The 21,844-nt window shown below is 35.0% G+C and overlaps 1 protein-coding gene across 1 annotated transcript in view; it reads right to left on the bottom strand.

Annotated features, from left to right (window-relative positions):
- The window catches only part of IPO11 (importin 11), a 200,350-nt gene that overhangs the window by 99,725 nt on the left and 78,781 nt on the right, over positions 1-21,844 (bottom strand). The window contains exons 20-22 of the mRNA XM_007451173.1: positions 17,613-17,726; positions 9,004-9,119; positions 4,419-4,495 (exon numbers count right to left, since the gene is read on the bottom strand). Coding sequence (XP_007451235.1) covers positions 4,419-4,495; positions 9,004-9,119; positions 17,613-17,726 — 307 coding nt within the window. The remainder of the gene's footprint in view (positions 1-4,418; positions 4,496-9,003; positions 9,120-17,612; positions 17,727-21,844) is intronic.

Below are 21,844 nucleotides of genomic sequence, written 5' to 3'. Positions count from 1 at the left end.
AGGTATGTCAGTGAATATAATTTCTAAATCACTGCCATCTAAAATTTTATCAAGATCTATGATGAAGGAGACAATATTTAAGAAAGATTGATTTTAAAAACCATAGTACCAGGACTTCCCTGGTGGTGCAGTGGTTAAGAATCTGCCTGCCAATGCAGGGGACATGGGGTCGAGCCCTGGTCTGGAAAGATCTCACATGCCACAGAGCAACAAAGCCTATGCACCACAACTACTGAGCCTGCGCTCTAGAGCCTACGAGCCACAACTACTGAAACCTGTGCGCCTAGAGCCCGTGCTCTGCAACAAGAGAAGCCACCGCAATGAGAAACCCACGCACCGCAACGAAGAGTAGCCCCTGCTCACCGCAACTAGAGAAAGCCTGCGTGCATCAGTGAAGACCCAATGCAGCCAAAAATAAATAAATAAATTTATTTAAAAAAACTAAAAAAAATAAAAATAAAAACCATAGTACCCATCTCTTCTTACAGATATTTTAAAAGCTATTTCTAGATTAATTTATATAAGCAAATAAGCAATTAGGTCACTTCATACTGTTTTCTACGCCTCCATCATGCCAAGGACAACTTTTACTAAATTTCCTAAGGCATGCTATCATCAGCAAATATTAAATATCGATAGTAAAAAAAAAATAGTCCTAAAATTAATAAATTTATCTATTTTAAAGTATATTGAACATTGTTCATTATATCCATGAGTTCCTAGTTAAGACTCCGATAAAAAATTATTTTCTGGTCCTAGTATCAGGAAGAGCTGCCCATACAACTGATCTGTATTTATTTTCAGCCCTGTGAATAATTTAATTCAAATGTTCTCAACCATGGGCCATTTTGCCCCCTAGGGGACATCTGGCAATGTCTGGAAACTCTGGTTGTTAAAACTAGCATCTAGTGGGTTGAGGCTAAAGATGCTATTAAGCTTCCTACAATGCTCTAAACAGTCCCTCACAAGAAAGAATTACATGGCCCAAAATGTCAACAATTTTGAAAATCCCTAACTTAAGTGATCAAGTTTTTCTTTCATAGACAGAGAGCTCTGATTCAAATCTGTAACCCATCAAAGTATCGAGTTATGCTGTGTGCACATATGATTTATATTTATTAGTCTAATTATATTTTATATTCCACTCCTCTCTGTTTTTCTCTATACTTTGGCTCTTATTTTTAATTTCTACTTTCATGTTACATTTTACTTATTCTTTTTAATCATACTATTTAATGCTTATGTTTGGAAATGAGACTATAGTAGTTTCTTCTTTTATTTCAAATTCTGATAAAATATGAAGGCTAAAATATGTAAAATAGCCTACACATCATCAAGATGTCAGGTTGGAAAAAGTTCCTTCCAAATTAGAAAAATTTTATTGGTCAAGGAACATTAGCTTGGCACTTACAACAACATGGACAATCAGTCAGGTGTTTATCTTTTAAGTAATGAGAATACTGAGAAAATTAATACCATAAAGAAGATTTAAAGGATTTTAAAAACAAGCCTTTAGAACTGAATTATTAGAATTAGTTATAGCCTATGGTTCTACTTAAAGTATCTCCAGTTCTACTTACATTTGAGGAAAAGGATATGAAATGAATTTTAGCCTTGGATTTATTCACACTTAATTAACATACCCTAAAAATCAATAACTTAAACACCAATATTGTTGGTTTTATGTGTTTTAAATGAAAATGAGAAACTACCAGCCAGCAGCTTTATTTCTACTTGGAAAAAATAATAGCTATCATATTCATTAAATAAATGTTTAAAAATCACTGATCTAATAGGAAAAAATGTTTTCACCTTTAAGAAAAGTGAGTATTCATTTCGATCTATATTCTTAAAAGATTAAAATAAATATTCTGGTTACATTTCAAAATAAATTTTAAAGCTCACCTGAAAGAATGTGTATGCAAAAAGCTACATATCAAACAATATTAATTATTTGTGCAATATTCAAACAAAAATAAAGGTAATACTGATGTCAAGGTATACTGAACATTCACAGATATAATTTGTATACAGAATTTCTTCATATTATTAACTAACAAATCCTACAGAGCCAGTGGTTCAGTACTTTTTCTTTTAAAATAGCAATAATGTTGACAGTAGTAGTAGTAATAAATATAATTACAAAACACTTAAACGGTGCTTACTATGTGCCAGACATTGTTCTAAACACATAAAAGTTCTTATTGATTTATAAGGACTATGCATCAACTACAAAGCTTTCTATGGTAAAACTGTACTTTAGTACCTACCTAAAACTACACTCAAAATAGTGTCATATGGTTATAGGAGGGTTAGTTATGTGCTTTTTTTTCAGTCTCTTCTTCCTGGCTACCAATCTTCTCTCCCACCACGTTGTAAAGGCCAGGCAGGCTGAGTTCGGGGTGGAATACAGAGATGAAGTGAAATCACCTTGTGAAGTTACCCATATGTGAAAATGGCTGAATCCTGTTCATGACTAAGTTGATAATGGGCCTGGTCGAGGTTTCCATTCTCAGGGCAAATATATAAAGAAGCACTGTGGATTACCCAGAATGGTACTATATATGGTCTCCAAGTTAAGTAGACTAGAACTAGATGGCCTTCACTGAGAGTAAAAGAAAGTAAAAGGACTTTGCCTATTCTCTTTCTCTATGGTATCTTAGCTACAAAACTTTCCCTAGGAGACTAGCAATAAGTGACTGGTCTATTGCCACTGTCTTCATGTTTGAAAATTTCTTCCATAACTTTATGGGGATGCTAGATGATAAAACATCAAATGGCTTTTTATTAGAAAACAGATGGCATCTTGGTATTATCTGAGGTCTAATTTATTCTGAAGAATGGGGTAGAAGAACAACAACAAAAAAAATCAGAAAACACGAAGGACTAATCACATTATCTATAGCCCCCATGATCATCCAGCAAATGAAGACAGATGTTTTTTATTTTTTTAATAAATTTATTTATTTTTAATTTTTGGCTGTGTTGAGTCTTCATTGCTACACACAGGCTTTCTCTAGTTGTGGCAAGCACGGGCTACTCTTCATTGCAGTGCGCAGGCTTCTCACTGCGGTGGCTTCTCTTGTTGTGGAGCATGGGCTCTAGGCATGCGGGCTTCAGTAGTTGTGGCACATGGGCTCAGTAGTTGTGGCTCGCGGGCTCTAGAGCACAGGCTCAGTACTTGCAGCGCATGGGCTTAGTTGCTGTATGGCATGTGGTATCTTCCCAGACCAGGGCTCGAACCCATGTCCCCTGCACTGGCAGGCGGATTCTTAACCACTGCACCACCAGGGAAGCCCAACAGATGTTTTTTAATCAGCTATAATTATGTTTTAGTCCATAATTTGTTGATTTTATCAAAGAATGTGTCTACCTTTCTGGTGCATCATTATACCTCAGTAATACTTTCCCTCTAATAAAACTGCTCACTACAAGTAAGTTCTCAGAAAAAATAATTTTGAGGCATTGCCATAATAGGTATGCCTTTTTTCCTAGTTTTTTCCTAGTTTTTTCCTACATGAATGCCCTCTCCTGACAATATTTAACTATTCAGTCAAAATACCCAAAGTTCTAATGAAGGAATTAAAGATGCTTCATGAGTGAGTCTTAGAAAGTGGGAACTCTGAACGGAATAAATGTAAATAATTTTTACATTTTGTAAATAAACGATTTTTTAAAATGGTAGTAATCTGCAGACTGAAAAAGAAGCAAAGGGCCAGTAAATAGCACTGTATACAATTCTTAAATACTCTATGAGGTTTAAATGTGAATCTGCACTGGTAAAATCGCTCACAAAAATAACCCTGTGAACAAAATATTTTTTGTAAATTTAAGGTATTACATACTTGTGAATGGTAGCTGATATGTAGCAGACAAGAACTGGCTTTCTATGACTAAGTATCATCAGAATACATGTTCAGAAAAGAATCTAACCAGGTATCATCCATGGTGGCTAACAGAGACTAACAGCCTACTCCTAGCACAGTGGCCAGTTCTCTGGTGTCACATGCCAAACGTGTTGCTTTAAAACATTAAGCTTCCTGATTTCAAGCTTCAACATAAGTAATACCTCAACAAACAATAACTGATTTTCTAATATTTAATCATCTTTATTTTGGTGGTTCCTTAGCTAAATCAGAAATATGTACAGAGCTCATTTGTTAACAACTGACAGCACAAAATCAATTTTCAATTAACTATAAGTTAAGTAAATTTAGTGTTTGCTCTTTAATACACAGAAATAACTCTAAAAAGTTATACTGTAGGAAGAAATCTAAGAATTATTAAAACACTACACAACTCATTTCTCAAAATCAAGGGCTTCAGTAAAAATGGAAGGTATGATTTATAGTCACCTATAATGCCCCAAATTATGGTTGCATTCAAAAACAGTGGTAATTTTATGCTTTAATACATACCTAGAAGTGGTGACATATTATGAAATATACGAAGTAACTCTGGTGTAATACATGGGCTGTTTTCCAAAGTCACTAACCTAGGGAAAAAAAACAGACAATTAAATCACTTTCCATAACCATTAAAGCTATAACTATAAAAAGTACCAAAGATATCCAACTTGACCAGTAATCAAGAAAATATAAATTATAAGCAAAACAAGGTACAATTTTACCCCCACCAGATCAGCAGAATTTTAAGTGACATACCATGTATTGTTAAAGCTATAAAAGTGGGAACTCTGGCATACTGCTAACAACAGTGCAAGTTGATATAATCACTTTGGGAAATAATTATTATCTGGTAATACTGAATATGTATATGTGTATATACCTATGACCTGGCACTATATCTAGGCAGAAATGTGCACGGGGCATAAGGTCTTATACATTTGCCCTAGGAGTCATGCATAAGAAGGTCGCATTATTTGAACAACAAACAAAATGGCAAACGAGTAAATGAATTGTTACAGTCACACCATTAAGCTCATCACTATGGATGAATCTCCAAACAGGAAGCAAAAAAAGTAAGTTAGAACACATATGATACAACTTATATAAAGTTAAAATATACTGTTTAGAGATACACACGCATATGTGATTTTAAAACACAAGAAAGAAAACCAAGGAATGAAAACAAAAAAATCAGTACAGTGGGTTATCCCTGGCATGGATGCAGGAAGATTCAACAAACATGCCACACCATGGGCTTCACAGACATTCTTATTGTTGTATTTCTTACCCAGAGTATGGAAAATTGATTTTCATTTTATGTAAGTTATAAATAATTATAAACAATATGATCTCATATTATTTTGTGTCTATGAAATACTTCACAAATTTTAAATGTAACAGGTAATCTGGGCAGGATATTACACAGGGAAAACCAGCTACCCCCAAAATGAAGTACTTCCAACATGCACAAGCAATGATGTCTTTGACACCTTAACCTGATCAACAGTAACAGGATTTTAAAGAGAAAGACGAATACCATATATCACTTATATGTGAAATCTAAAATATGGCACGAATTAACCTATATGTGAACAGAAACAGACTCAGAGACATAGAGAACAGGCTCATGGTTGCCAAGGGGGAGGGGCGTGGGGGAGGGATGGACTGGGAGTCTGGGGTTAGTAGATGCAAACTATTACATACAGAATGGATAAACAACAAGGTGCTATAGGGAACTATATTCAATATCCTGGGATAAAACATAATGGAAAAGAATATAAAAAAGAATGTACATGTGTGTATAACTGAGTCACTTTGGTGTACAGAAGAAATTAACACAACATTGTAAATCAACTATACTTCAATAAAAAATAAATTTAAAAAACAGCAACAGGGGCTTCCCTGGTAGCGCAGTGGTTGAGAGTCCGCCTGCCAATGCAGGGGACACAGGTTCGTGCCCCGGTCCAGGAAGATCCCACATGCCGTGGAGCGGCTAGGCCCGTGAGCCATGGCCGCTAAGCCTGCACGTCCGGAGCCTGTGCTCCGCAACGAGAGGGGCCACAGCAGTGAGAGGCCCGCGTACCACAAAAAAAAAAAAAAAAAACTGAATGGGATATTTTAATACATCAGGGTCAAGATGAAAAAGCAAAATAATGTGAACTAACAATCTACAAGTTAAAAAGAACAGATATACATGAAAGTCTGCATCTTTGATACTGTCATTACTATTTATGTGAATATATTACAAAAATAGATACTGTAAGAAGTCACTAAAATTCACATTAAGTTTAAAAAATTTTTACAAGTGGTATGTTATATTTACAATGCAATAAATCCAGGCCTGAACCATATATTTTAATATCAGCAAAAAAATAAACAATGTTGGGTCAAATAACTCATGAAAAAAAAAATCATATAATCAGTCTGAAAAATTTTTCATTGTAAACAAGACCACAAACATCAACTGGTACTGGTAAGCCCTACCAGTTCAAATTTCCATTCCCCAAGATAACTATTTTATACCTTTGTCCCCACAAACCTCTCTCATCTTATAAATACTCCCATTCCAGCCTTCCAGACATTCAAGTGATGACTATACTTCATATTTTGTTGAGAAAACAGAAGCTATTAGATGGAACACCTTCCCATCTCATTCTACAATAGAGAAACCTATCTACCTGCCTCGAGTTAAAATGGACGAAATACCCCTGCTGCTATTTAAAGAAAAAAAAAAAAAATCAACTCCTTCCACTTATGCTGAATCCCATCCCTTCTTGCCTCCTTCAATTATCTCACTCTCTTGAGCCTCATCATACCTCTAGATCTTCATTCCCGCACTAGCCAACTGTTAACACAATTTCAACATCCTCTTCATAGTAAAAACTTTCAAACAAGCTGTCAATGCTCACAATCTGTACTTACTTAACTCCAATTCATTCTTCAATCTACTCCAATTCTTCCTTCTGTTCTCACTACTCCACTGAAACCCCTCCTATCATCTCCATTCACTTCTCTGTACACCCTTACAAGGACAATCAGCAACATGTGACATAGTTAACCATTCCCTCTTTCAGGAAATATTCTCTCTTGGCTTGGTTTTCCTCCTATATCATCTCTGATGGCTCCTCGTGTGACCTCAGAATGTATTTTCTTCAGGATTCTGCCCTGAGCACAAGGCTCTCTATCTGCCCTTTTCTTCCTAGGCAATCTCACCAATTCTCAGACCTTATAAATCATACACAACATGCTAACCACTTTACAAACAGTATCTCATGCTCACAACAACCACATAAGGTAGAAATTTTCCTCATTTTGCAGAAGGCTCACAGAAAATGACTACAAACCTAATGCAGTGGTATACATGGGATTGGCCACCTATATCTGCTTCCAAATACGACTTCTAACCCGTTAAGAAAATTATATTAAGAAGTGTGTACCCTGATTCTCTAAATAATCTTAGCTTTAATAAATTTGATAAATTTTTAAAATGTATCCTAATGATTTAATTTTGTTTACATATAACGAAAGGCTAGGAAAAAAGAAATTACCATGAGTAGAGCAATGCACTTCTCATGCACTGTTCATATAATGCACTGTTCATATAATCCCTAAAAAATTTATATATCTCTCATTAACACATTAATATACTAAATCTGTAATTATACTGATAAGTATATGAGTCTGCCTCTTTATTATAATATTTTTAATCTTTATGATAGATATCATATACATATGGTTACAGAAAAGTATCTGTGTGCCAGAGATTAATGTTTTAATTTGTAATCTAGAGTAGAAGGTGGCAAACTATAGCTCATGGGCCAAACCAATACCCTTTTTCTGTAAGTGATGTTTTATTGGCGCATAGCCGTGTCCATTTGTTTATATATTGTCTATGACTGTTTTGGTGTTGAAACAGCAGAGTTGAAGAGTTGGGACAGAAAGTACATAGCCTGTGAAGCCTAAAATAATTACCATCTGCTCCTTTAGGGAAAAAGTTTGCCAACCTCTGATCTAGAGTAATCCATCCTGTACGAATAAAAATATATGAATATAAGAGGCTCCAACACATGCAATTTACAATCATTTAAGTCACTTAAGTTCAAACAACATAACCTAGAAAAGAATATGGGAAACACAAATTGCAAATTAGTAAGTATCTACCTAGTTAGGTTTTTAAATTGTTCATCTAGTATTCTGATACAGATCATTAATTTTACCATTTGCATCAAAGATAATTTCTTAAAATCAAAAAACTATTCATTCCTAGACATCCAAGCAAAACTGAAGGAAGGGAGGGAGGAAGGGAAGAAGGGAGGGAAGGAGTGAGGGAGGGAGATACCACAAATGTTTATTTTTTCTGTGGCTACTTTCTATGATTTGCTTTTTTAATTCCAATACTAGGTTTTTAATTAGAACTTTAAACCTTTCCTGTATCACTAATTACATCTTAAATAAAGATTGGCCCTGAAGAAAACTGCTGCCATCAGTAAGATGAAGAAAAAAGATTTTTACTCAATGCTTAGTCTGTACTTACTTAACTCCAATTCATTCATTTCACAGTTTGTAGCTCTGAGATGCCACAGAAACAGGGTTTGTTTGTTTGTTTGTTTTTTACCTCGAAACACTATGTACTACTTACTCAGTAAAATAATAAGCCAAGACTAAGTAGCATTAACATTTAGGGCTGAGGTATTCTATCTCAGTACTTACTGGGTAAAGTAGTAAGAGGTTGAAAATAACTCAATATCCCCCAAAACATCTCATTTAACACGCTGGAAGTTTTATGTCAATTTTTAGTTTTGATCAAGATTCCCCATTTTACATTACAAATTCCAAAAGATGAAATTCAGCTGAGTTCTTACTGAAACTTCCTGTCTAACTTTGACTATTATAAGCCTACACTGAGTGACAGCTGCCAAGAAAAGTTGGAGCTACGTTATTATGCTACCCAGTTCAGGAAAACTGACTTTATGTTTTCTGTTTTTAAATGCTGAATTTTTAAGCCCTATTACATGACCTTTGCTTTATTGCCATGAGTAGGGAAGGCCAGGAAAATAAATAAATAAGATCCACGGTATCAAGTTTTTCCTCTTACCATAATTCTAAACCATCTTCCAGAAGATAAACATGTGGAGGCTGGGAAACATCTGTACTCAGTTGAATAACTGGGAGCAGGAAAGGGTACAGGTTCTTGCTGTCTGCTCCTAATCCCTATGGGAAGTATAAATAAAACTTAACATAAGATACTCTAAGGTCCCACCTCCCACCAAAAAATCACCTATCATATTTAAAAGCCCTAAAACCAACTTATAAAAAATCAATCAGATTTTAAAAGAATGGTTCTAATTATAAGCACTACTAAAACAAAATTAGTTCTGTTTACAATTGGAAAAAAATATTATTCAATTGCCTAATGGTAGTAAAACCATATACACCAAGGCTACACACATCTGTTTATTTTAAGAGATTTCTCATATAAATATTTATTTTCCCTTCTCTGACGACTGAAGAGGTGTTAACAATGATGTATTAAATTCTACAAATTATCTCACCTAAATAAGCTAAAATGAACCCAATGTAAATGTTCATCAGTAAGATAATTAAATTATAATACCTTCATATTCTAGAATACTGAGTAGCCATGAAAAAGGATTAGGCATGGAATGAAAACAATCTCAAAAATAATGACAAATTGGGATTAAAAAGAAATGTATATAACAATTCCACATGCCAAACAATTTTTTTAAATAGCTATGTATCTGATATGAAGATACACGCATAAAAATGTTTCTTGGGAGCAAACAGAAAAAACTGTTAACACTAGTTAAATACGGATATTGGAAAAGGATGTTGCAAGAAGGTAAAAGGAGTCTTTTTTTAATGTGTGCATGTTTTTTAATGAAGAATTTCTGCTAATATTTTTAATGAATTAAGAATTCAAAGATGGGGCTTCCCTGGTGGTGCAGTGGTTGAGAGTCCGCCTGCCGATGCAGGGGACACGGGTTCGGGCCCCGGTCCAGGCAGATCCCACATGCCATGGAGCGGCTGGGCCTGTGCGTCCGGAGCCTGTGCTCCGCAACGGGAGAGGCCACAACAGTGAGAGGCCTGCGTAGCGCAAAAAAAAAAAAAGAATACAAAGATGGAAGAAGAGGGGGTTTTAATTTAAAATTCTACTTTGACTAATTACTGTCTTATGGAGGTTGACTCAGTATATCACACTAAATCTAAGCACTTTGAAAGAAACAAAAAGGATAGAAAGTCAATTTTTAATTCATAATAATCTCTATAATCTGATAAACATAGAAAGGAAACCAAACTATCAAACACCTCCTAACTTAGAAAATAATTCAGAAGTCAATATAGTTGACATATAATTACAATGCAACAAAATACATATGTATTCCCCTTTGATGACATATATATGTGTATATATATATGAAATTTTATCAGTGAGGTATAGATACTTCAGTGGAAATACATAAAGCTTATCCTTAAATATGTTAAGTTTTAAGGATAACTAAGCATCAGCTGAAAGACTTTATTAAAGATTTTTCCAAAGGAAGAAATTTATAAAAATGTCACATTTCATAAATTGGGCTTTAAAATTCAGTTAAATTTCACTCTCCATAGCTCAATTCTTAACAGAACAAAAAAAAGAAAAAACATGAAGAAAAACTAGTCAAGTTCATTTTTAATATCAAGTAGACTTAATATTCCTAGGAATGTCAGAATCTACTTACTTACTGCACATTCCAATGAGCACAGTATGCTAGCATTAGCAAAACTAAAGTAAGCAACTGCTAAATACATAAGACTCTCTCAGTTAAAGCCTTTAGAAATTTACCTTTGTAATCTAGTGGCTTGAACAATGTGTCCAATCCCAAATATGCAGCTTTAAGTAAATTTATTTGAACATTCTTTCAATCCACAACTGTTAAGTGTAAGACACTGTCTACAATACTATGAAATAATTACAGTTAGAGCTACAAGATACTGTCTACAATACTATGAAAGCTCAAAAATAAAGTCATCAGTTATTAATAAAATTATCATAAATGCTTGAAGGGGGAAATCATATTGTACTATAATTACATAAAACATAAAAGGAATTTAAAATTAGGTGAAAGGTATAAGGAAATCTCTCTGTACAATCTTTGCAACTGCCTGTGAATCTATAATTTAAGTTAAGAGGGGAGAAAAGAACAACACTCTCTAAAAATTGCTATTTCTCAGGTTATTGTCTTTGGTTCTCTTCTCATGTTCCATGTGCATGCTGATAACGTCCAAATCTATTATCTCCAACCAAAACCTCTGAACTCCAGATACCCCAAATGACACAGGACATCATCACCCAGAAGGCATCTCAAACTCTCAAGTATACCAGTGAACCAACTCATTGTCTTCCTAAAAAAATGGTTCCTCTTCCTGCATTTCCTAACTCAAGTGACATGAATCACTGTCTATCTAGAAATAAATTATATCACAACTACCTCCTGGTTCTTCCTCCTCCTCACCCCAAATCTAAACAATCCTTAATTCTATCTCCCTAATATTTTTCAAAATTTTCCCCTTCTTTCCATGGCTTTACTTCAGGTCATCATCTCTTTCATGGTTAACAGAAGAGCCTCCCAACTATTTCCTTGATCTTGGTTTAACTCCATTCCAAACCAGTGTCCCCACTGGTACACTGATTACCTTTCTAAAATACAAAGGATAACATTCCTTCCTCTGAATTTCAAGAGATGTTCTTCCTAACCAGACCCCACACCCAAGCTCAGGACTCTATGTCACAGCTATAACAAACAACTCCATACCAGAAATCACTGTTAACTTCCGCAGAAAGCTGACAGACTTAACACATGCATTTACTACTGTGCTCTCCCAAGATCCACTAAAAGGATATATGAGGATGTGCTTTTAAAGACCTAAAACCATAAGTACAAAGACAGCAATAAGAAGAGATAAAAGCAACTCATTTTTGGAAGCAGGAAAGAAAAACTGATTTAGCAGACTCAGAAAATGAAAGCTCAAAGCCAGCAGTGAAAAAGGGCAAGAAACCACCTGATTTATATCACAGAAACTCCAAAAGACTCAGGAACTGATAGCTCAAGGTATTTTGGGAAGGGGAAGTAAAAGAGGAGGTATTAAAAATAATAGGACCTCTAGAGGTATTTTAAAAGACATCTGATGACAAGATCTCATCCAAGTGCAACAGTCAACAACTGGCCCTCTCCTAAACCCAGTATAGAACTGGCCATTTATTTTCTGGTTAAGTAAAACAAATCGTCTAAAGACAGGGAGATATCAGGTAATCAAGACTAAGAATACTATATAAAACAGGGAGATATAACGTAACAGACGGGAGACTGATGGATCTTTCACTAAGGAAAGATCTGAAAAACACGGAACCAAAACATCTGTCCCGTACAAAAACAACCTCCAGCTAGATTATCCTAAAGAAAAAATCCACAATCAGCAAGCTTCGCATACATACTTAACCCTTCCAATTAGCTTTTTAGTGCCCACTCTTAACTTTATACAGACAAAATGTTGATATAGCTCTTTTAGTTGGGTGATGGTTACCTAACGATTCATTATACTGTTCTTCTTTTGTACATGCTTCAAATTTTCACAAGGGAAAAAAAAAAAGCAGGCAACCAAGGATCAACATATATGATTAAAATATCTAATATGAAAAACAGAACAGAACAATAAAATAGAAAACAGCAACTTGAAGGAAACAAAGACCACACATAGAGATGAAAGCTTAGAAGAATACGTCATTAATATCCTTGTCAGAATAAAAGATAACATTTTATTCATGAAAAAAAATGAAATGCTGTAAAATGATTATTCAACAATACAAAAAAGAACTCATCGAAGGGGGAGGGGAAAAACAGGATATGGGATGAAGAGACACAAACATGTATAAAATAATCAACAAGGATATATTACACAGCACAGAGAAATACAGCCATTACTTTGTAATAACTTTAAATGGAGTATAATCTATAAAAATATTGAACTGTCTATGTTGTACACCTGAAATTAATATAATATTGTAAATCAACTATACTTCAATAAAAATAAATAAAAATTTTTTAACTTAAAAAAAAAGAACTCATAGACATTAAAAATATTATAGCAGGAAAGAAAAACTCAATAGAAAGGGTGAATGATAAAGCTGAAGAAATACCCCAGAAAGTAAAGCAAAAGGACAAAGAGAAGAAAAAGCAGAAATAAAGAAAAATACAGGGCTGGTTCATTCATCTATCATCTAAGTAATAAGAAGTTCGGAAAGAGACAAAAGAAAAACATGAAGGTGCAGAAATAATCAACAAAATACAATAGACTTATCTAGAACCCAAGAACACGAGTTTCCGGTTTACAATATCCACCACATGTCCAGAACAGTGGAATAAAAATGCACCCACATCATCATGAAATTGAAAACAGGAACACAGAGAAGATCATACAAGTTGCCAAAGGGAAAGGAGAGATGAAACATTCAAGAAACGAGAATTAAAATGGCTCAGGATTCCTAAAAGCAACTCTAGAAGCTAGAAGACAAAGGAAAAATGCCTCTAAAATTTTGAGGGATAATCTAGAATTTTACACTCAGCCAAACTATTAGTCAATGTGAAAGCTGTAAGACATTCTCACACATGCAAAATCTGGAGAAAATTTACCTCCCATGTACCTTTTGCAGAATGCCACTGGCATTCATGGGCTCCATCAGAAAGAGGAAGTAAAACAAGGAAGAAGACAGGTACAGAAAACAGGCATCCTATAGAAAGGATAGGCAAGAAGAACCCTTTAGATGACACTGAAAGGGGATCCAGTTATAACAGCTGTGAACAAACATAGAATAAAGCCAGGCCAGACTAAATAAAGCATGTAAGAATCTTCCAGATTCCAAGATGATGAAAGTAATAAAATACCTTATGTGTGTAAACACACTGAGGGAATATTTAGATAACAAGTGGAGAGAATGGATTCAGTTACACAGAAAACTAAATATAGCGGGCAGAATACTAAGATGACCACCTATGATTCTTAACCCCAGTTGTACACACACCATTTGCCAGTTATTCAATCAAATACTAATTTAGATATTACTTTACAGATGTGATTAAGGTCCCAAATTGAATGACCTTATGACAGGAAAATTATACACATAAGCCTGACCTAACCACATGAATCCTTTAAAAGAGAGTTTTCTTTGATTACTTGCATAAAAGAAAGTTAGAGATTCAAAGCCTGAGGGGATTTGACAGCCAAGAATCTCCCCACTGCTGATGCTGAAGATGGAAGGGGCCATGTATCAAGGAATGTGGCTGGACTCTAGGAACTGAGAGGTGCCCCAGCTGACAGACAGCAAGTACACTGGGACCTCAGTCCTACAGATCAAGGAATTGAATTCTGCCAACAAGGGGGCTGAGTATAAAGACAAATCTTCCTCAAAGCCTGCAGGGGAGAACTTAGCCTGGCAGACACCTCAATTTCAGCCTGTCAGACCCTGATCAAAGAGTACAGACAAGGTGTGCTGGACCTCTGATCTACAGAACTATAAGTTATTTTGGATGTTGTTTTAAGCCACTACTTTTGTGATAATTTGTTACACAGTAATAGAAAACTTATAAACTAAGCAAACAAATTATTATATAGGAGTGAAGATTAGGAGGATGGTTGTACAATAAAGAAAATTAACCGTAACATAATGATATATGCCTTCAATAGCCTTTATATAGTCACACAAATAAAAACACTAAATAATGACCTAATTTAAATTACAATCTAATTATATTGGGAGGATGGGAGGAATAGGAGTCATACAGAGGGAAATGAAAGATTTAAAATTTCATCTTCTAAACAGGTTGGTCAAGAGATAATGCCTACAATGCTTAAATCAAGAATGAACAGTATAAGTATGTTACTTAGAGCTAGAGAGATAAAAAACCAAGGAGACAGGGCTATAAGTGTTGAAAGTAGATTCCTCCACCAAATAGGAAATGGAGATACTGCTACTTTTCATAAAAAGTCTTCAAGAACTGACTCCTTAACCTATCTACATACAAAACCAATCAATATATAAACTCAAGGGCTTCCCTGTGGAAGCAGTGGTTGAGAGTCCGCCTGCCGATGCAGGGGACATGGGTTCGTGCCCCGGCCGGGAAGATCCCACATGCCACAGAGCGGCTAGGCCCATGAGCCATGGTTGCTGAGCCTGCGCGTCCAGAGCCTGTGCTCCACAACCGGAGAGGCCACAAAAGTGAGAGGCCCACGTACCGGGAAAAAAAACAAAAAGTATACCATTCTCACATGTCCAGGGGGCTTTACATATGCTGGTCCATTTGTTTAAAATATCTTTACCACTCTCATCCCTGAACCACCATATCTCATTAACACCTCTTGTTCAACACTATTTAACACCAACACTATTTGGGTATCACCTAGGAAAGAAGCCTTCCCTGATGTCCCACCTCACCCTCAAGTCTAAGATGGGTAACCTACCAAGTGCCCCACAGCATCATGTTATTGCTAACAGAGCACTTAGCTATTCAGTCTTCCCCTAGACAGCCACATTCACAAAGAGCTTGCCCTATTCATTTCTGCATCCCAGTGCCTAGTACCATGTATTGCATATTGCCAACTGTTCAAAAAATCTTTATTCAATGAATGAATGCCTACTTCCACTGAGGCCAACTACTGCAGATGAGTAAGTTTATTTTCATCCATTATTACACTCCTCAGTCAGAGACTATCAGTCTGGGTTCCCAGAATTTAAAAAATGAAAACAAAAACAAAAATATACAAATACCTACACTTATATCTGCCTATTAAATTTTAAAATTCAAAGGGTGGCTTGTACACGAACTATATTTCAATAAATAAATAAATAAAAATAAAAGTCAAAAGATGCATTGTTTTCCATGAAAGGAAACTTACCTATAACCCTAGTATAATCTTCTCAAAGGACTGAAAAACTTTTTTTTAAACACTTTTTTTTTAAATAGATTTATTTATTTATTTTTGGCTGCGTTGGCTCTTATTTGCTGTGCACGGGCTTTCTCTAGTTTCAGTGAGCAGGGGCTACTCTTTGTTGCACTGCGTGGGCTTCTCATTGTGGTGGCTTCTCTTTGTTGCTGAGCACAGGGTCTACATGTGTGGGCTTCAGTAGCTGTGGTCCACGGGCTCTAGAGAGCAGGCTCAGTAGTTGTGGCGCACGGTCTTAGTTGCCCCGTGGCATGTGGGATCTTCCCGGACCAGGGCTCAAACCCGTGTCCCCTGCACTGGCAGGTGGATTCTTAACCACTGCGCCACCAGGGAAGCCCCTGAAAAACTTATTTTAAGCTAGTCTCAATTTTAATATTAAATGTTATATGCTTTCTCCAGGAAGGGCAGATGATTACTTAGATGGAGGCTTGTATCCCTGGCCTATACAAATACACAGGGTACTTAAATGTCAGGATTAAAGAAAAAGGTCCTATATACTCCAAACATTCCATGCAAGTTACTATGGCTTCCTAAGATTTCCTGAGGTAACAGTGCTTGAAGAGACACACCTCCCTCACAAAAATTGAGTCTAAAAACAAATTTGGCAGGGATATAAAGCAAAAGATATGGCAATCACTCTTTGTTCTGACACTTACATGAGCAATCTCAGGCTACTTGTTAACCTTCTCTTAGCCTTTCTATCCCCATCTATAAAAGGGATATAATTTTTCAGGATAATCACAAGAATTAAAGGATAGACAAGAAGAGATGCTAGGCCAGACATTTATTAAAAAGAAAGTGCTTTAAAAAGAATTTTGTATCACTAATCAAGTATCTAAAACTGCCTCAGAAATTTGTAACTGCAAAACTCATCCATAAATATTTAGTGAAAGAATGAATTTATGTCTCAAAAAAGTACCAAGGTAACAGAGAAAGGTTTTTTTAAAATTAATATTAGACAGGTTTTTTTTTAACTTATTAGAACATTTCATAGTAGTAATTCTTAATTTCAAAAGAGATCTCCCCATTGGGAAAAATCTATCAAACTTTGGGGCAAGGCAGTAAAAATCACTTGTGCATCCCTGTAGCCAGATATTCTAAGTCTTGGCATTAAGTGCTTTCCTCACCATACTCTCACCATCAGACTATAATTCACTATAACAGTTCAAATGAGGACTACAGTCCCATCTCTCTCTCTCTCTCTCTCTCTCTCTCTCTCTCTGAAATTTTAGGGTCCTCTCTTCCTGCTGCACATCCCCATACCTCAAAGGCAAGATATTGAAAATCAAATTCATTCCTTCCCTCAAAAGCAATTCACCTGGTTTTCTGCCTTCCCAGTATGTGAAAGGGAAAATTTTTATATTAAATCAAGGAAAGAGAGTGAAAATGGAGAGTAACTTTATGCATAAGAGTTCTGAATACCAAGGAAGCTGCATGCAAAGAACAAGTGACTGACTGCACAAATCACAAGTCTACCATCATTTGGGAAAACTACATCCAGTGAAAGAAGTCGTCTTTTAAAAGTAGAGGATATTTTTATGTCAAAAAATGCCCATAGTAAACATATAAAAGGTATTTTTTAACTGTTTAGATCACACATGAGACAAATGTAAGACCTTTCACTATCACTGACAAAAACCACATGAAAACAGTAAAAAAATTTTAAAGAAGAAAAACTAAACTAAGAAACTGTGGAAAGTAACTTACCTGAACAAGATGAATAAGTGTTGTCAGAATAGCACATCTCAACATATTGTGTTCTTCACTCTGCTTCCAAAGAAGAGGCAAATACTGTACCAAACACCCTACGTATGGTCGTATCTATCACAACAGGAGTAGAGGAAGCAAAAGAATTATATTAGTAAAGAAGGCGACTTACTTCAAGGAACAGTGACAGACCTAATAGGTCCCAGGCAGCAAATATTTAATATTTACTAGATGTAATGTATTAAGCACATATCTTTTTAAAGATAAATTAGACATTACATAGAGACACAAAGCTCCATGGTAAATATTAACAATTTTAAACAAGTACCAAATTTATTGCATGAAATAAAATTTAGGAATAGAAAACAACATACTGAGGCCAGTTATTTCTTTAGAATTTAATAGAAAATGCTGTTACATCCTGGTTCTTTTTAATAAAACATTATCTAATTGGAAATTATACTGTCTTAAAAAGAGTTAGCACTTACTCATTCATTCAACAATTACCTAATGGCATCTTCAAAGTATCAGGCCCTGAAGACTAGGCACCAAAAAGAAGAGGATATAAAGGTAAACACACAAATCCTTACAATGAAAAACAATAAATGCAAGGTGAAGGTGTTCACAAGGTATGGTAGAAACACAGGAGAAGAAACTCCTTTTCAAAGGATAAAACTGTTAACTCCACTATGGATTAAGCTCACCAGTTTTAAAAATATGCCCTTAAGCACAGCACAGCTTGACATTGAGCTTTTTGGAAAATAAAATGTATCCACACAGAAAATGGACACAGTGCTCCAGCTTCAGGCTTACGGTCACACAGTATTTGGAACTGATCTGATGAGAGTACCCTTGGTGATAAAAAGAAGTACTAGACTTTCACAGCTTGAGTACTATCTATCAACCCCACAGATTAAAATTTAAAAATTGCTCCCAAAAAGAGTAAGAGTTTCTTTTTTCTGCTTATAGAACATCATACACTAAAAGGGTAGCCAGAAAAAACTGTAGGATTTCTTCCCCCCAGGTTTGGGGGAGGAGGTACAGAAAGATAAGAAGTTAAATATTTGCCTAAATATTTCAGTGAGATAAAACTGAATAAATATTAAGAGACTATTTACATATAAATTCTCAATCATACTATTAAAATATTTATTGAGCACTTAATTTTGCTGAGCACTTAATTTTGCTAAGTGTTCTATCTCAAAGATCCCTCCAATTAATTTATAAAGGCAAACCAATTAACACATAAAAACACAGGTTTCAGAGTACCTAATGCATTCATATTCAACTAAAAACAGCATATAACAGCATGTTCTACTGATAAGGAAAATAAACCAGTTTTGTTTTGAACAAATTAGAATACTTTCTAAGGCATGGAAGAAAGGAAGTATATGCTATGAATTATAGATAGGGTAAGTAATAAAACCAAAGCACCCAACTACATTTGAAAGTCATGAAATATTTATATCCCAGTCCTAGTTATTCATTAGAATATAGGATGTTCTAAATTAAAATTAAAGCTTCAAAGACACTATTTAAAAAATCACTCACAGATTCAGTGTTGCAAAAGACAAAAAAAGCGTTAGCGAATCATCAAAAAATCTACAAACAATAAATGCTGGAGAGGGTGTGGAGAAAAGGGATCCCTCTTGCACTGTTGGTGGGAATGTAAATTGATACAGCCACTATGGAGAACAGTATGGAGGTTCCTTAAAAAACTAAAAATAGAACTACCATATGACCCAGCAATCCCACTACTGGGCATATACCTGGAGAAAACCATAATTCAAAAAGAGTCATGTACCACAATGTTCATTGCAGCACTATTTACAACAGCCAGGACATGGAAGCAACCTAAGTGTCCATCGACAGATGAATGGATAAAGAAGATGTGGCACATACATACAATGCAATATTACTCAGTAATAAAAAGAAACAAAATTGAGTTATTTGTAGTGAGGTGGATAGACCTAGAGTCTGTCATACAGAATGAAGTAAGCCAGAAAGAGAAGAACAAATGCTGTATGCTAACACATATATATGGAATCTAAAAAAAAAAAAAAAAAAAAAAAAAAAAAAGGTTCTAAAGAACCTAAGGGCAGACAGGAATAAAGATGCAGACGTAGAGAATGGACTTTAGGACACAGGGAGGAGGAAGGGTAAGCTGGGACGAAGTGGCATGAGAGAGTGGCATGGACATATATATATACACTACCAAGTGTAAAACAGATAGCTAGTGAGAAGCAGTCGCATAGCACAGGGAGATCAGCTCCATGCTTTGCAACCACCTGAAGGGGTGGCATAGGGAGGGTGGCAGGGAGACGCAAGAGGGAGGAGATATGGGGATATATGCATACGTATAGCTGATTCACTCTGTTATACAGTAGAAACTAACACACCATTGTAAAGCAATTATACTCCAATAAAGACGTTTGAAAAAAAAAGGGCTGGCGATTAGAAAACAAAGTGATGACATGAAAGCCAAACACATTCCCTTAGGGCAGAAGGAAGGAGGTTAAAAAATACATTATTAGGGCAACTGAGAAAATCTGAATATGGACTTGATATTAAAAAATATATTACATCAATGTTAAGTCCTCTGAATCTAATCATGGTTATGATTAAGAAGGAGAGGTCTAATATACTGGGTGAAGTGTCATGATGAAATTAGGTGAAGAATATACGGGTAGTGATTTACTGCAACTTATCTGTACATTTAAAATTTTTCAATGAAATGATGTGAAATAAAAAATACTATGCATATACATTCTGAAAATGATTATAACATGACTTTTTTGGTAGACCAATTATCAGTTATTTACATAATATTTAAAAAACATGTGGAATTAAGAATGTTTTATACATTGGGCTAAATAACCCTATAATAGAAACTGAACCACAAGCATTAAACAGTTGAGACGAAACAGCACTCATCTTTTGGCACTTCTCCAAAGAAAACAGAATAGGGGGCTGGGGGGGTGCCTACTATGAGCATTAATTATACTCTTATGAGTTAGTTCATTCTATATAGGGAGATACCCACTTTCGTTCATAACATGCTAAGAAAAGCATGATATATACACTACTGTGTATAAAATCAATAACTAATGAGAACCTACTGTATAGCACAGGGAACTCTACTCAGTGCTCTGGGGTGACCTAAATGGGAAGGAAATCTAAAAAAGAGGGGATATATGTATACGTATGACTGATTCACTTTGCTGTATAGCAAGAAGCTAACACAACATTGTAAAGCAACCATACTCCAATAAAAATTAATTTTAAAAAAGGGGAGAAAAATACTTTGAGACAATTCAGAAAAAAAAGAAAAAGAAAAACATGTGAAAATCAAATATGTGACAGCCCAAAAAATGTTTTAGCAAAGGTTCCATTCACAGGGGAAGTTAAAAAGTAAGTCTCCAATGACACCTCATTTTAGGTAACATTTTCAACCGAACATTTACTATTTCACGCTGGCCCTTTAATTTTGAATTTTGTTCTTTTCCTTTAGAAATGCTTAAGTGCAAAGACTATCTACCTGACATTACACCTGATGATTAACACATTGTTCCTGACTGTGTATTTATGGGATCCCTGCACCAGAATAATTTAATTATAGGTTTTCAACTATGCTTTTTAAAAGTAGAGGAAATATAATCTTCAAATAATTGCAAGCTATGGTATAAAAATGGTGAGTTCCCTAAAACTTCAAAAACTATTATGTGTCAGAAAGCACTGTTGTAAGATGGCTCAAAATGTTTGCAACCTAGTAAACAAAAATCAAATTTATATATAAATGATAGCTGAAGGATATATAAATGATGGTGTTGTTCAAAGGTTAACAAGAGAAAATGTTAAAGAATCTACTAAAAACATTTTTCATAACCCTTTCCTACCCGCATTCTGAAAACAAAAAGTACTACTGGAAAACTATATCTTATTGCTATTTACTAATGATATAGACACCTGAGCTGCTTAGGCTATTTGTGTTATGAAAGATGAGTATGAATAGAAACAAAAGCATTTTTAAATTTACTAAGCAAGAGTAATGGGGGAAAAAGGTTTAAAGGTTTGGAGAGATGGGGTAAGAAAATACATTTCTAAAAGAAGAAAAAAAAATCTTCTTTAAGAAATTCCCATTAGTCAGATGATATCTAAATAAAATTATAAAAATTTGCCATATCTTGCTTATATAATCAATTTTTTTTTTTTTTTTTTTTTTTTTTTTTTTT

This window comes from Lipotes vexillifer, unplaced genomic scaffold (assembly GCF_000442215.2).
Source record: "Lipotes vexillifer unplaced genomic scaffold, Lipotes_vexillifer_v1.1 scaffold1362, whole genome shotgun sequence".
Lineage (NCBI taxonomy): Eukaryota > Metazoa > Chordata > Mammalia > Artiodactyla > Lipotidae > Lipotes > Lipotes vexillifer.
This window is presented reverse-complemented; position numbering and strand designations above follow the sequence as displayed.